The sequence below is a fragment of the Protobothrops mucrosquamatus genome, unplaced genomic scaffold (genome assembly GCF_001527695.2).
Source record: "Protobothrops mucrosquamatus isolate PMUCROS unplaced genomic scaffold, P.Mucros_1.0 scaffold4292, whole genome shotgun sequence".
NCBI lineage: Eukaryota > Metazoa > Chordata > Lepidosauria > Squamata > Viperidae > Protobothrops > Protobothrops mucrosquamatus.
Window position 1 is genome coordinate 39,562 of NW_015390207.1, and position 11,975 is coordinate 51,536.

At 44.6% G+C, this 11,975-nt stretch overlaps 2 protein-coding genes across 2 annotated transcripts in view; one reads left to right on the forward strand and one right to left on the reverse strand.

Annotated features, from left to right (window-relative positions):
• Positions 1 to 3,470: 3,470 nt before the first annotated feature.
• On the reverse strand, positions 3,471 to 9,353 carry LOC107298801 (RAD51-associated protein 1). The gene is made up of 7 exons (XM_015828163.1): positions 9,343 to 9,353; positions 9,186 to 9,241; positions 9,045 to 9,093; positions 7,387 to 7,487; positions 5,639 to 5,734; positions 4,492 to 4,608; positions 3,471 to 3,667 (listed from the first exon to the last, which is right to left on the reverse strand). The coding sequence occupies exons 1-7, from the start codon at positions 9,351 to 9,353 to the stop codon at positions 3,540 to 3,542; spliced, it is 558 nt and encodes a 185-aa protein (XP_015683649.1). The 3' UTR covers positions 3,471 to 3,539.
• A 153-nt stretch (positions 9,354 to 9,506) lies between these two features.
• FGF23 (fibroblast growth factor 23) overlaps positions 9,507 to 11,975 on the forward strand; it is a gene marked incomplete at its 5' end in the record, with an annotated part of 10,473 nt that continues 8,004 nt past the window's right edge. The window contains one exon of the mRNA XM_015828164.2: positions 9,507 to 9,522. Coding sequence (XP_015683650.2) covers positions 9,507 to 9,522 — 16 coding nt within the window. The remainder of the gene's footprint in view (positions 9,523 to 11,975) is intronic.

Here is an 11,975-nt window from a genome sequence, read left to right on the forward strand (position 1 = left end):
TCTCCCCCAGCGGCTTCACATAAATATTGAACAAAAGGGGGGAGAGGACCGACCCCTGAGGCACCCCGCAAGTTAGGGGTCTAGGAGTCGACCTCTGTCCCCCTGCCAATACAGACTGCGTACGGTCGGTGAGGAAGGAGAACCACCGCATAACGGTGCCTCCCACTCCTAACCCACCGAGACGCCGCAGCATGATACCATGGTCTACAGTATCAAAAGCCGCTGAGAGGTCCAAAAGAACAAGGACAGTGGAATACCCTCTGTCCCGGGCCCTCCAGAGATCATTAACCAACGCGACCAATGCTGTTTCCGTGCTGTGCCCCGGCCTGAAGCCCGACTGGTATGGGTCTAGATAGACAGTTTCATCCAGGTGCCGGGGGAATTGCTGTGCAACCACACTCTCAACAACCTTCGCCGTAAAGCGAAGGTTGGAGACTGGGCGATAGTTAGCCAACTCATCTGGGTTCAGGGAAGGCTTCTTGAGGAGGGGTCTCACAACGGCCTCTTTAAGGGCCGCAGGGAAGACACCCTCCTGCAGAGAAGCGTTCACAATTCCCTGGAACCAGGCTCGTGTACCCTCCCGAGCTGCCAGTACCAGCCAGGAGGGACATGGATCCAACAAACATGTGGTTGCATTGAGCCTCCCCAGGACCCTGTCCACGTCCTCGGGCGAAACTCCCCAGGACCCTGTCCACGTCCTCGGGCGAAACTATTGTCTGTCTGTCTGTCTATCTATCTATCTATCTATCTATCTTCTAGCTAGCTATCTATCATGTATCTATCATCTATCACCTCTCTCTCTCTCTCTCTCTCCCTACCGATCTATTTATCTATCTCAGTGATGGCGAACCTTTTAGAGACCGAGTGCCCAAACTGCAACCCAAAATCCACTTATGCATCGTTGGGTGCCGGGTGGGTGTGGCCCATTGGGTGGGTGTGGCCCATTGGGTAGGCGTGGCTGCGGTGTAACGGCAGACTGGGTGGGACTAAAAAGTTCAATCAATCAATTCCAACTTTGCAAGATCTTTTTTTTTCCCGCGAGAAGTTGAAATTGACTGATTGATTGAACCTTTTTTTTTTTTTTGCACACGACGGCGGAGGCCTAAAGCGAAAAGCTTTTATAAAACCCAGCTGAAGGCCTAGGACTGGGGCGACGGCGCGCGTGCCCACAGAGAGGGCTCTGAGTGCCACCTCTGGCACCCGTGCCATAGGTTCGCCACCACTGATCTATCTGATTAGCACTGATGATGTTACCTAGCTGGGTAATGAAACGTCTGCAAGAAAACAACCAAGCTCAGAGAGCACCAAGGACCCCTGATTTCAACTCTGGGCTACAGATATTCTCCTTTATTGGCGTCTGTCATCATCTTTATTATTTTACAAACAACTCAAGGTGGCAAACATATCTAACTCAACTTCCTCCTCCTACTTTCCCCACAACAATCCTGTGAGGCTAGTTGGGCTGAGAGTGACTCAAGACGGAAAGAAAAGCTAGACATCCAGTCATACGTATACACTACAGTGCTACAGTGTTCGTCCAGAGGTTGCTGTAGAATTTGATGACTGAATCTGATATGATTATAGAAACATTTGTGTATTTTTATTCTTGCTATTAGGTATATGTGCGCTGCGTATTCTTTTATGTTTGTTTAAACAGAAAGAGGTCACTTTAAGTTATATAATTGTTATTCCGACTGATTAGAAAAATATTCACGTGTATATTTTTATGCTTGGTTTGATTTCAAGAGGCCACTTGAGACTATGTATTTGTCCAAACGTTTCAAGTCAATTTTTAAAAATGTTTTTTCCCCTGTCACTTTTTAACATTTCCCCGTTTTGGAGTCCCTCCCCCTCAATCTTTATTTTTCTACTAGCTGTACCCGGCCACGCGTTGCTGTGGCTCAGTCTGGTAAAAGCGTGTGTTGCTTTTACGTCCAACGGATGGCGCTGTTTTTTTTTTTAAAAAAGCATGTTTTTACCTGTCACAGGTGTGACATCTATAGAATAGTAGGTATATAAAAACACGGGCGTATTCGAATGCAACGTTGTGTCAAAATTTCAAAGCAATCGGTGAAGAACTTTCGGAGATTTAAGATTTTGAACAAACGAACATTTACATTTTTATTTATATATAGAATTATTTTGTGTTTTCGCTCTCTTTATAATAAAGTTGACCGGAAACAAAATGGATGGAAATCACCTAGCACAAGCAGCTTGTTTTTTTTTCTAAAATGTTTTTATTTCATTGTCTAAATAGTCACAATGATAAATATATTTCATCGCTACATCCAGTATCTCATTCAAACAGAGAGTGATGGTTGCAAGGACTAGAACAGGTGTCTTCAAACTTGGCCCTTTGATGACTTGTGGACTTCAACTCCCAGAATTCCTCAGCCAGGCACACGTGCCTGGCTGAGGAATTCTGGGAGTTGAAGTCCACAAGTCATCAAAGGGCCAAGTTTGAAGACCCCTGGACTAGAAGCTGAACATGCATTGATGGATCAGGAAAACAACAGTTGTAAACTGATAGTAATGACTGCTTTTTCTATTATAAGTAAAATCAAACAGGAACAACACCCTACCTCCTGGTACGCTATCTTTAGAGTGATTTTAAAACACATTGTCTAGACTGGTGTTTCTCAACTTTGGCAACTTTAAGAAATGTGGACTTCAACTCCCAGAATTCCCCAGCCCACCCTGCAGGGAATTCTGGGAGTTGAAGTCCACACATCTCAAAGTTGCCAAGGTTGAAAAAAACAACAACAACACTGCTCTAGACGGACAACATATGACCAGATTGTCATACGTCAATTGTCCTATGTGGCTGGTTACGCAATCCTCATAAGCCAGAACTGGTCAAACAGGGATAAAACGAGAAGACTGGGTCAAATCTTTTGAGCATTTCAGGGGAAAAATGGAACCATGGCATTATGACTGGATATTTTAAGGGACAATAAATGAATTCATGGCATTATGACTGGATATTTTAAGGGACAATAAATGAATTCATGGCATTATGACTGGATATTTTAAGGGACAGTAAATAAACCCATGGTGTTATGACTGGATATTTTAAGGGACAATAAATGAATCCATGGCATTATGACTGGATATTTCAAGGGACAGTAAATAAACCCATGGCATTATGACTGGATATTTCAAGGGACAGTAAATAAACCCATGGCATTATGACTGGATATTTTAAGGGACAATAAATGAATCCATGGCATTATGACTGGATATTTTAAGGGACAGTAAATGAACCCATGGCATTATGACTGGATATTTTAAGGGACAGTAAATGAATCCATGGCATTATGACTGGATATTTTAAGGGACAATAAATGAACCCATGGCATTATGACTGGATATTTTAAGGGACAATAGCCCCTTTTTTCCAAAACTCAGTTTTAGAAGGCAAAACTTTTTCCAGGCTGGGATGCCTTTATTGCTTGCACCAGGTTCTCTATTTTTAAAAACAAGATCTTTCCTCCGTTCCCACCTCAATCTGCAGCCTTCTCGTGCCAGCCTAAGCACTCTTAGGTCCCGGCACAAGATGGGTGCAGGGGCTTCACTTTGGCATGTCTGGAGAGGCCGAGCCGGAGACCCTGAACCGGTGACTTAACCGGAGCTCTTCCCAACAAGGTGGTCTTGCTTCCAGATGCACCTGAAAACAAATGCAAAAACACTACGTCACAACAGATTCTGGGGGGCTTTCTTAAGACACCCAGATCCTGGGTGATGTAGTCCTTGGCTTACAGCCAAAATTGCACCTGGAATTGTGGTTATTAAGCGGGGGTCATCACGTGACCGCGCCCGATTTTACCAACCCTTTTTTGCAGCAGCCGTTCATCAAGTGTGAGAAACACAAAGCACACACCACGATAATAATAACGATGATAATAATAATAATAAAGTTGGAAGGGACCTTGGAGGTCATCTAGTCAGGCAGGAAACCCTATACCATTTCTGACAAGCCATTTCTGTTAAGCAAATTTGTTGGCTGCAACGGATGCCTTTTTGCCAGAAACCACAAGCAAATGAGAGTTTCTGGAAACAAAAACAGGGTCCATCGTGGTCACTGGGACACTGCAAACAGCCATAAATAAGAGCAGCTGCTGAGCACACCCAAAATCTGATCACATGACTGGGTGTGTGGGCACCCCCCCAAAAGCTGTCAGAATGTCAAATTGGGTTGTATTTTTTCCCAGGGGGGGGGAAGCACTGTAAGTTCTTTTTTTAAAAAAAAATATATATATATTTTTTTTTACCGTTTACAGTTCATAAGTGCTTAATAAACAATGTGTCGTCCCACAGCTGTATCTGATCTGGGGGAGGCAACAGTCTTGGTTTCTGGTCCAGCTGTACTCCATCCTCTGGAGTGAAAAATGCCTCATACAAATTCCTTTCCATGTCCCAGGATGCTTTCTTTCTGAACTGAGATGCCCAGGCAGACAGAAGCTGGGACATCCCCAACCAGTGTGAACATACCTGGGGGTGTCCAGCTGGGCTTCTTGCCCACTGAAGGGCTTGAGGTCTTCAAAGGCTTCCCAACGGATTCCGAAGGACTGAATTCAATTTCCAAATGTGGCTGAGAGTTTTCCTGATCTAATCACGAGAAAGACAGAACAGTAACAAATGGACGGATGGCTACCAAATAAATCCTCCCTTTAATTAATGCAGATTAATTGCACACCACCCTTGCCCAGACTGCACGACTATATTGATGATAGGAAACTCCAGAGAGGTGGTTTTAACAGAAAGCTTCACAGCAACGTAGTAAATATTTTAACGATACCACGCTCGTTTTATTCTGGCTGGAGGCCCTTCCTGGCGCCACGTGGAATGAATGAATGGATGACAGGGCCGTTAAAAAGGGAGACTATACATATGTGTAGTCAAGGCCATGGTTTTCCCAGTTGCAATGAATGGCTGTGAAAACTGGACCATAAGAAAGGCTGAGAAAGGCCAAAGAATGGAGGCCTTTGAACTCTGGTGCTGGAGAAGACTCCTGCGAGTCCCCTGGACTGCAAGGCGATCCAACCGGTCGGTCCTAGAGGAGATCCACCCCGACTGCTCTTTAGAAGGCCAGATCCTGAAGTTGAAACTCAAGTCCTTTGGCCACCTAACGAGAAAGAAGGACTCCCTGGAGAAGAGCCTGATGCTGGGAAAGATGGAGGGCAAGAGAAGAAGGGGACGACGGAGAATGAGGTGGCTGGATGGAGTCCCTGAAGCAGCAGGCGTGAACTTCAATGGACTCCAGAAGATGGCAGAGGACAGGAAGGCCTGGAGGAACGTTGTCCATGGGGTCGCGATGGGTCAGACACGACTTCGCAACTAACAACAAATACATGCTTGTTTCATTCTGGTCTGCAGAAAAACCTTTTTCTAGAATAGAATTCTATTTACTGTGCTAGCTCACAATTATTCAGAGGTGGATGTTGTGTGTGAAATTGCTGAGTTTAAAAATGCGGTGAACTACAAGGGTCACGTGGATAGTTACAGTCAGGCATTCTCAAGTAAGACGAGCAAATGCAATTTAAGAGAAAAGAGGGAGGGGGGACCCAAAAGACAAAATTAGGGCATGATATTAGGGAAAGGATGCTGCATGTTCCCCCCCCCCTCAGGTCAATCTTACTGGCCCGGAGGTTTTCAACGTTGTCCGTCTCCGGTGTGGATATCACAACTTCCTGTTTGAAATCTTGAGCGGCTGCCTTTGGTTCAGCAAGGCGATCTGGAATTGAAATCAAACGGTGAGGACGATGCTTCAGAAGAAAAAAAAGAGAATCATAGGCTATGTTGTCTCATAAGGAAGACTCTTTGTGGCTTCTGATGGGCTGTTCTTGCATTCTGGAGAGGGCACCTACACCCCATACAAGGGCTCAAACTGTCTCACCCACTTTCCCTTCACTGAAAAAAACCACTATCACTCTGACAGTAAACCGAATTGCACCTGTCTTTGCTAAACGTCACTGGGAATTTAGGTAAAAGAAATAAACTGTAGGGTTTACAGGCACCCCAGACACTAGAGCTGTGGACCACTCAAAATGAAATTAGCTCGTATAGAAGTTGACCAATGAATAATAATAATAATAATAATAATAATAATAATAATAATAATAAAGTTGGAAGGGACCTTGGAGGTCTTCTAGTCCAACCCCCTGCTCAGGCAGGAGACCCTATACCATTTCAGACAAATGTCTGTCCAGTCTCTTCTTGAAAACTTCCAGTGTTGGAGCATTCACCGCTTCTAGAGCAGTGGTGGCGAACCCATGGCATGGGTGCCAGAGGCGGCACTCTCATTTTTCCTTTAGGTCAGGGATGTCCAACCTTGGCGATTTGAAGCCTTGTGGACTTCACCTCCCAGAATTCTGGGAATGGAAGCCCATAGGTCATTGGTGGCGGACCTATGGCACGGGTGCCAGAGGCGGCACTCAGAGCCCTCTCTGTGGGCACGCGCGCCGTCGCCCCAGTCCCAGGCCTTCAGCTGGGTTTTATAAAACCTTTTCGCTTTAGGCCTCCGCTGCCGTGTGCCAAAAAAAAAAAAAAAAAAGGTTCAATCAGTCAATTTCAACTTCTCGCAGGGAAAAAAAAGATCTTGCAAAGTTGGAATTGATTGATTGAACTTTTTAGTCCCACCCAGTCTGCCGTTACCACTGCAGCCACGCCCACCAAATGGGCCATGCCCACCCGGCACCCGACGATGCATAAGTGGGTTTTCAGTTGCAGTTTGGGCACTCGGTCTCTAAAAGGTTCGCCATCACTGTTCTAGAGGCAGGTTGTTCCACTGGTTAACTGTTCTAACTGTCAGGAAGTTGCTCCTTAGCTCTAGGTTGCTTCTCTCCTTGATTAGTTTCCATCCATTGTTTCTTGTCTTCTAGTGCTTTGGAGAATAACTTGACTCCCTCTTCTTTGGGGCAGCCCCTCAAATATTGGAAGACTGCTATCACGTCAATGTTATTGTTTGTCAATGCTATCACTTGACAAAGTTATTGTCAATGTGGAAAGATAATAAATGGAGCATAGTGCAAACCTAACAACTGCAGCGATTCACAAAAGCTGTGGCAAGAAAGCGCGTAAACTGGGGCAAAACTCGCTTAGCAACTGTCTCACTTAGCAACAGAATGTTTGGGCTCAATTGTGGACGTTAAGTTGAGAATTACCTGTGCCTGAGTTCCTGGCACCTTCACTTCAAGGGATGCTGCCAAAGGCAACCCCTGACTGGCCAAAGTAGCAGTAGGGAAACATGCCACATTTTGTATAACTTGACTATTCTATCAACTCAAAGTAAAGGCAAGAAAATAAATCATTTCAAGAAACGACGTATGGCTACTCCCCCAAAGGTAAATAAAAACGGCGCTTTTAGCTTGAGATTTTAAGAATCACCTTTTTCCTGTGTCTTATCTTTGTTTCCCACATATTCGTTCAGTGACAGGGCTAAGGTAACTTCCAAGTCTCTTTGGAAAACTTTCTCATCCAGAGGAACTCTGAAACCAAAAAAACCCAAGGTTGGACATATAACTCTCCATCGTCCAGCCACTGGCCATCCCCAAATTCTACAGACCGACAACTGGAAACAACAGATGTCATTCAAGTACAGGCACAACAGAATAACTTTTACTAAACCAGCTGGTCCAATAAACTTCGGCATGCTAAATCTTTGTTAACAGAGTGAGTAATCTTTTAGCTGGTAATAAAAGGGAAGACTGCAACAGACAGAACTTTTGCAGTATTTTTTTTCACACTTTGGGAGGGCAGACAACCTAACAATTCTGTTGACGTATCCTAAAACTGCAACTCCTTTACAACTGGTGTTTGCTGTTCACGGCAAATTTGCAATCCAGCAATAACGTTATCACAAACAATGTAGTTTGGGGATATGAATGCATACATGTATATATTTATATACATTTATATCCAATACAAAAATGTGTCTGTCTGTTTGTCTATGTATCTCTATATATATCTATCTCTATATCTATCTATCTCTATATATCTATATAAACACAAATACATGTACATGTAAATGAACATATATATATATATGTGTGTGTGTGTGTGTTGTTGTATGATTTATATTTGTGTGTATTGTATGATGTTATCCATTCAGTCATGTACGTATATCTGTCTGAATATCCAATACAGAAATATGTATGTTTGTGTGTATGTATATATATATATATATACAGGAAGTTTTTCAGACAAACCAGTCTGATTGATTACACCTTGACATTTTAACTGCTATACTGCAGTTTTTTACTTTTTACAATATCTTTTGTTTATATATATATATAAACCACACACACACACACATATATACACATACATATATATATCTTAATATCCAATACAGAAATATGTATGTTTGTGTGTATGTATATATATATATATATATATATATATACAGGAAGTTTTTCAGACAAACCAGTCTGATTGATTACACCTTGACATTTTAACTGCTATACTGCAGTTTTTTACTTTTTACAGTATCTTTTGTTTATATATATATATAAACCACACACACATATATACACATACATATATATATCTTAATATCCAATACAGAAATATGTATGTGTGTTTGTGTGTGTGAGCAAACACACAAACATACATATTTCTGTATTGGATATTAAGATATATATATGTATGTGTATGTGTGTGTGTGTGTGTGTGTGTGTGTATATATATATATATATATATATATATATATATATATATATATATATATATATATATATATATATATATATATATATATATATATATATATATGACTGAATGGATAACATCATCCTACAATACACACACACACATATTTATATATAAGCCATACAAGCCTATTTATATTTATATATATGTATATGTACTTATGTTTATTGATATACACATATATTCACCTACAATATACACACAGACATATATATGTGTATATTCACACACACACACACACACACCTATATACACGCACCCCTATATACACGTATATATCCATAGGCAACACACACACACACACACCCCACACCCGCAGCCCTTCTCTCCCTCACCTCCTCCCGGCGGGCCGGGCCCTCTTCGGCGGCGCGGCGAAGTCCTCGTCTGCGGAGAGAGGTGGGCGGTTGGGGGGGTCCCGTCAGGCCGCAGCCGAGACCCCCGCCCCCCCTCGCCCTCCCGCCCGCCCCCCGACTCACCCTCGTCGCTCTCCTGGAACGGGCCCGCGGCGGCCGCCCTCCCGCTCCGGCCGCTCCTGCCGAGGAAGTGCAGCGGTCAGAGCAGGCCTGGGCCGGCCGCTCCCCTCCCACCCGCCATTAACCCTCCCTCCCGCCCCCGTTTCCCCCCGAAGCCCACCTTCGCGCCATCGCCACCACCGGCGGAAACGGAAGTAGGGGGTAGGACTTCCGCGAGTACTTCCGGCTACGGAGAGCGGGCGGGGGAATCCACCAGGCGCTGGGTCTGGTTACGTCACTCTCCTCGGCCCCGCCTCTTCACACCCGCTTGATTTCCCCNTCTAGTCCAGCCCCCTGCTCAGGCAGGAAACCCTACACCATTTCAGACAAATGGCTGTCCAGTCTCTTTTTAAAAACTTCCAGTGTTGGAGCACCCACAACTTCTGGAGGCAGGTTGTTCCACTGGTTAATTGTTCTCACTGTCAGGAAGTTTCTCCTTAGTTCTAGGTTGCTTCTCTCCTTGATGAGTTTCCATCCGTTGCTTCTTGCCCTGCCTTCGGGCACTTTGGAGAATAGCTTGACTCCCTCTTCTTTGGGGCAGCCCCTGAGATACTGGAATGCTGCTATCCTGTCCCCCCTGGTCCTTCTCTTCATTAAACTAGACAGACCCAATTCCAGCAACTGTTCCTTATATGTTTTAGCCTCCAGTCCCCTGATCATCTTTGTTGCTCTTCTCTGCACTCTTTCTAGAGTCTCAGCATCTTTTTTACTTCGTGGTGACCAAAACTGGATGCCGCATCCCAACCGTAGCCTTACCAAGGCATTGTAAAGTGGTATTAATATTTCATGTGTTCTCAATTCTATCCGTCTGCTAATGCATGACAGGCCTGGAAAAGGCACCAAAGCATTGATGATCAGACACATGTTTATTCCCATCTCAGCCAGAAATGGCCAATTTCCAATAGGGAACTTGTCGTCTGCTAGTGACCAGCAGATGAATAAACTATAGCAATATCACTTAGATTTATATACTCAACATAGCGCTTTACATTGCCAGCATATTAGCCCCTGACAATCTGGGTCCACATTTTACCGGCTTCAGAAGGATGGAAGGCTGAATCAACCTTATGCCCCGTCAGGATCGAATTCCATGCTGTGGGCAGAGTTTGCCAACAACATTGCATTTTAACCATCGGCGTCACCAGTTATGCCTATCCGATCATGTTTATAGGACGACCCACTCGGCCTTTTTTAGTGGGACATCCCAAAGAGCCAGTGGGTCAGCAGCAAGCTGGACAATCCCAGAGGATGGACCTCTGGCCAGGTTAACTGAAGCAGGAAGGGCACGAGGAACATTCGGCAACTGATCATAAAATCACCAGAATGAATGAGGACTAGAAGCATGCTGCCTCCATCTCTCTGCTGTTCTGTCCCCGTTCCGACCCACACACCCAAACAGCCAGTCGAGGGTTTAAAGACTTCTCCAGACACCACTTCACAGATAAGAAACTTGGCTGCAGCTCCGTAGCTGCCTGCCAAGACCTTTTACTCCAAACACCCAGAAACAAAAACAATATACACAGTTTAACACCACAGCACACTACTTTGCCAGAGATTCAGCTTTTGTCCGTCACAGAGGTCCAAATGGCCACCACCACCCTTTTATAGCCTGTGGGGTGTGGTCCAGTGACTCAGCTTAATCTCTGGCACGTCTCTTTTTCTGCTGCGCACGCTTATCGCTCCTACGCTGGCGTGGATCCAGCCACAACTTCTCTTCCTCATTATCCGAAACACCCGGCTCCTGGTCAATCTCTTCTCCGTCGGGAGACACCTGAGGCATTGCCAAAGAGGAGGGTCCTGGAGAGGGAGGCCTGGCCATCTCCTCTCCTTCATGTTCGGAGCCTTCTTCCTCCGATAAGAGGGGCTCACAAGACGGAGCCACAACACCTGCCTACGAGGGCTATAGGCTGAGCAAGATGCCTCCACTTTGGCCTCTAGACTTCCTATACTAGAGGCTACTGAGGTTGTGTAAGAAGCGTTGTGTCCTTCAGGGGTTCAGCCTCGTGGCCACCCGTCTCTATTTCGGTGGTTGTTTGAGCCAAGAGTGTGGGTCAAGGATTCAGCAGCACACTTTGATGGCTCCCTCTGTTTCACAGCCAGGGTTGTGACCTTAGAAGTGGCTAAGAAGTGGTTTAAGCTCAATTGTTAAGTTAAATTGTTCTTCGCCATCGTTCCGTTCTTTCCTCTGCACAATTTGATTGGCAAGAAACAGCACTTGCTCTCAATATTCCTATGTAAGTCAACTTAGGGGGGGGAAAAAAACCCAATCCATTTCCTGTTATGATACCTCAGTAAATACTTCAAAATGTAAATGTTCCAAGAGATTATATTTTTTCCTGCCCCGGATTACCTTTGGAGATTTATCTTCTGTCTTCTGTCCTTTGCCAAGAGGGTTTATTTTTATTTGTGACGTAGCCAAGAATGTCCCGCAAACTCGTCTTGCCCAGATACTGCATCCTCTTACGTCCAGAAAGTCCTTTTATGGCATCAGCTGTTGATCTCACTGGTTGCAAAATGTGTCTTTTTTTTTTTTCTTCCTCCATCAGGATCTTCGTTTTTTTTCCGAGGGGGAACGAATGTCTGTTTCCTTTTTGCCACTCACAGATTGAAACGCCCACTTAGCATGTGAGCAAGAGGACATGTAGGCAGGTAAATTATAATGGGAATCCCACATTCCTTCCGCTAAGTCTGAAAAAAAAATATACATACTGCGTCTGTATTGGGCCGTCCAGCTTTCTTCGGTCTGATTCATAC

What these genes read in the sequence shown, in the direction of transcription:
- LOC107298801 (XM_015828163.1), bottom strand. An exon ending in AGATAAGACACAGGAAAAAG is followed by an intron (nt 5,735 to 7,386) that starts GTGATTCTTAAA and finishes TTTCAATTCCAG; the next exon opens with ATCGCCTTGCTGAACCAAAG. An exon ending in CGTTGAAAACCTCCGGGCCA is followed by an intron (nt 4,609 to 5,638) that starts GTAAGATTGACC and finishes TCTCGTGATTAG; the next exon opens with ATCAGGAAAACTCTCAGCCA.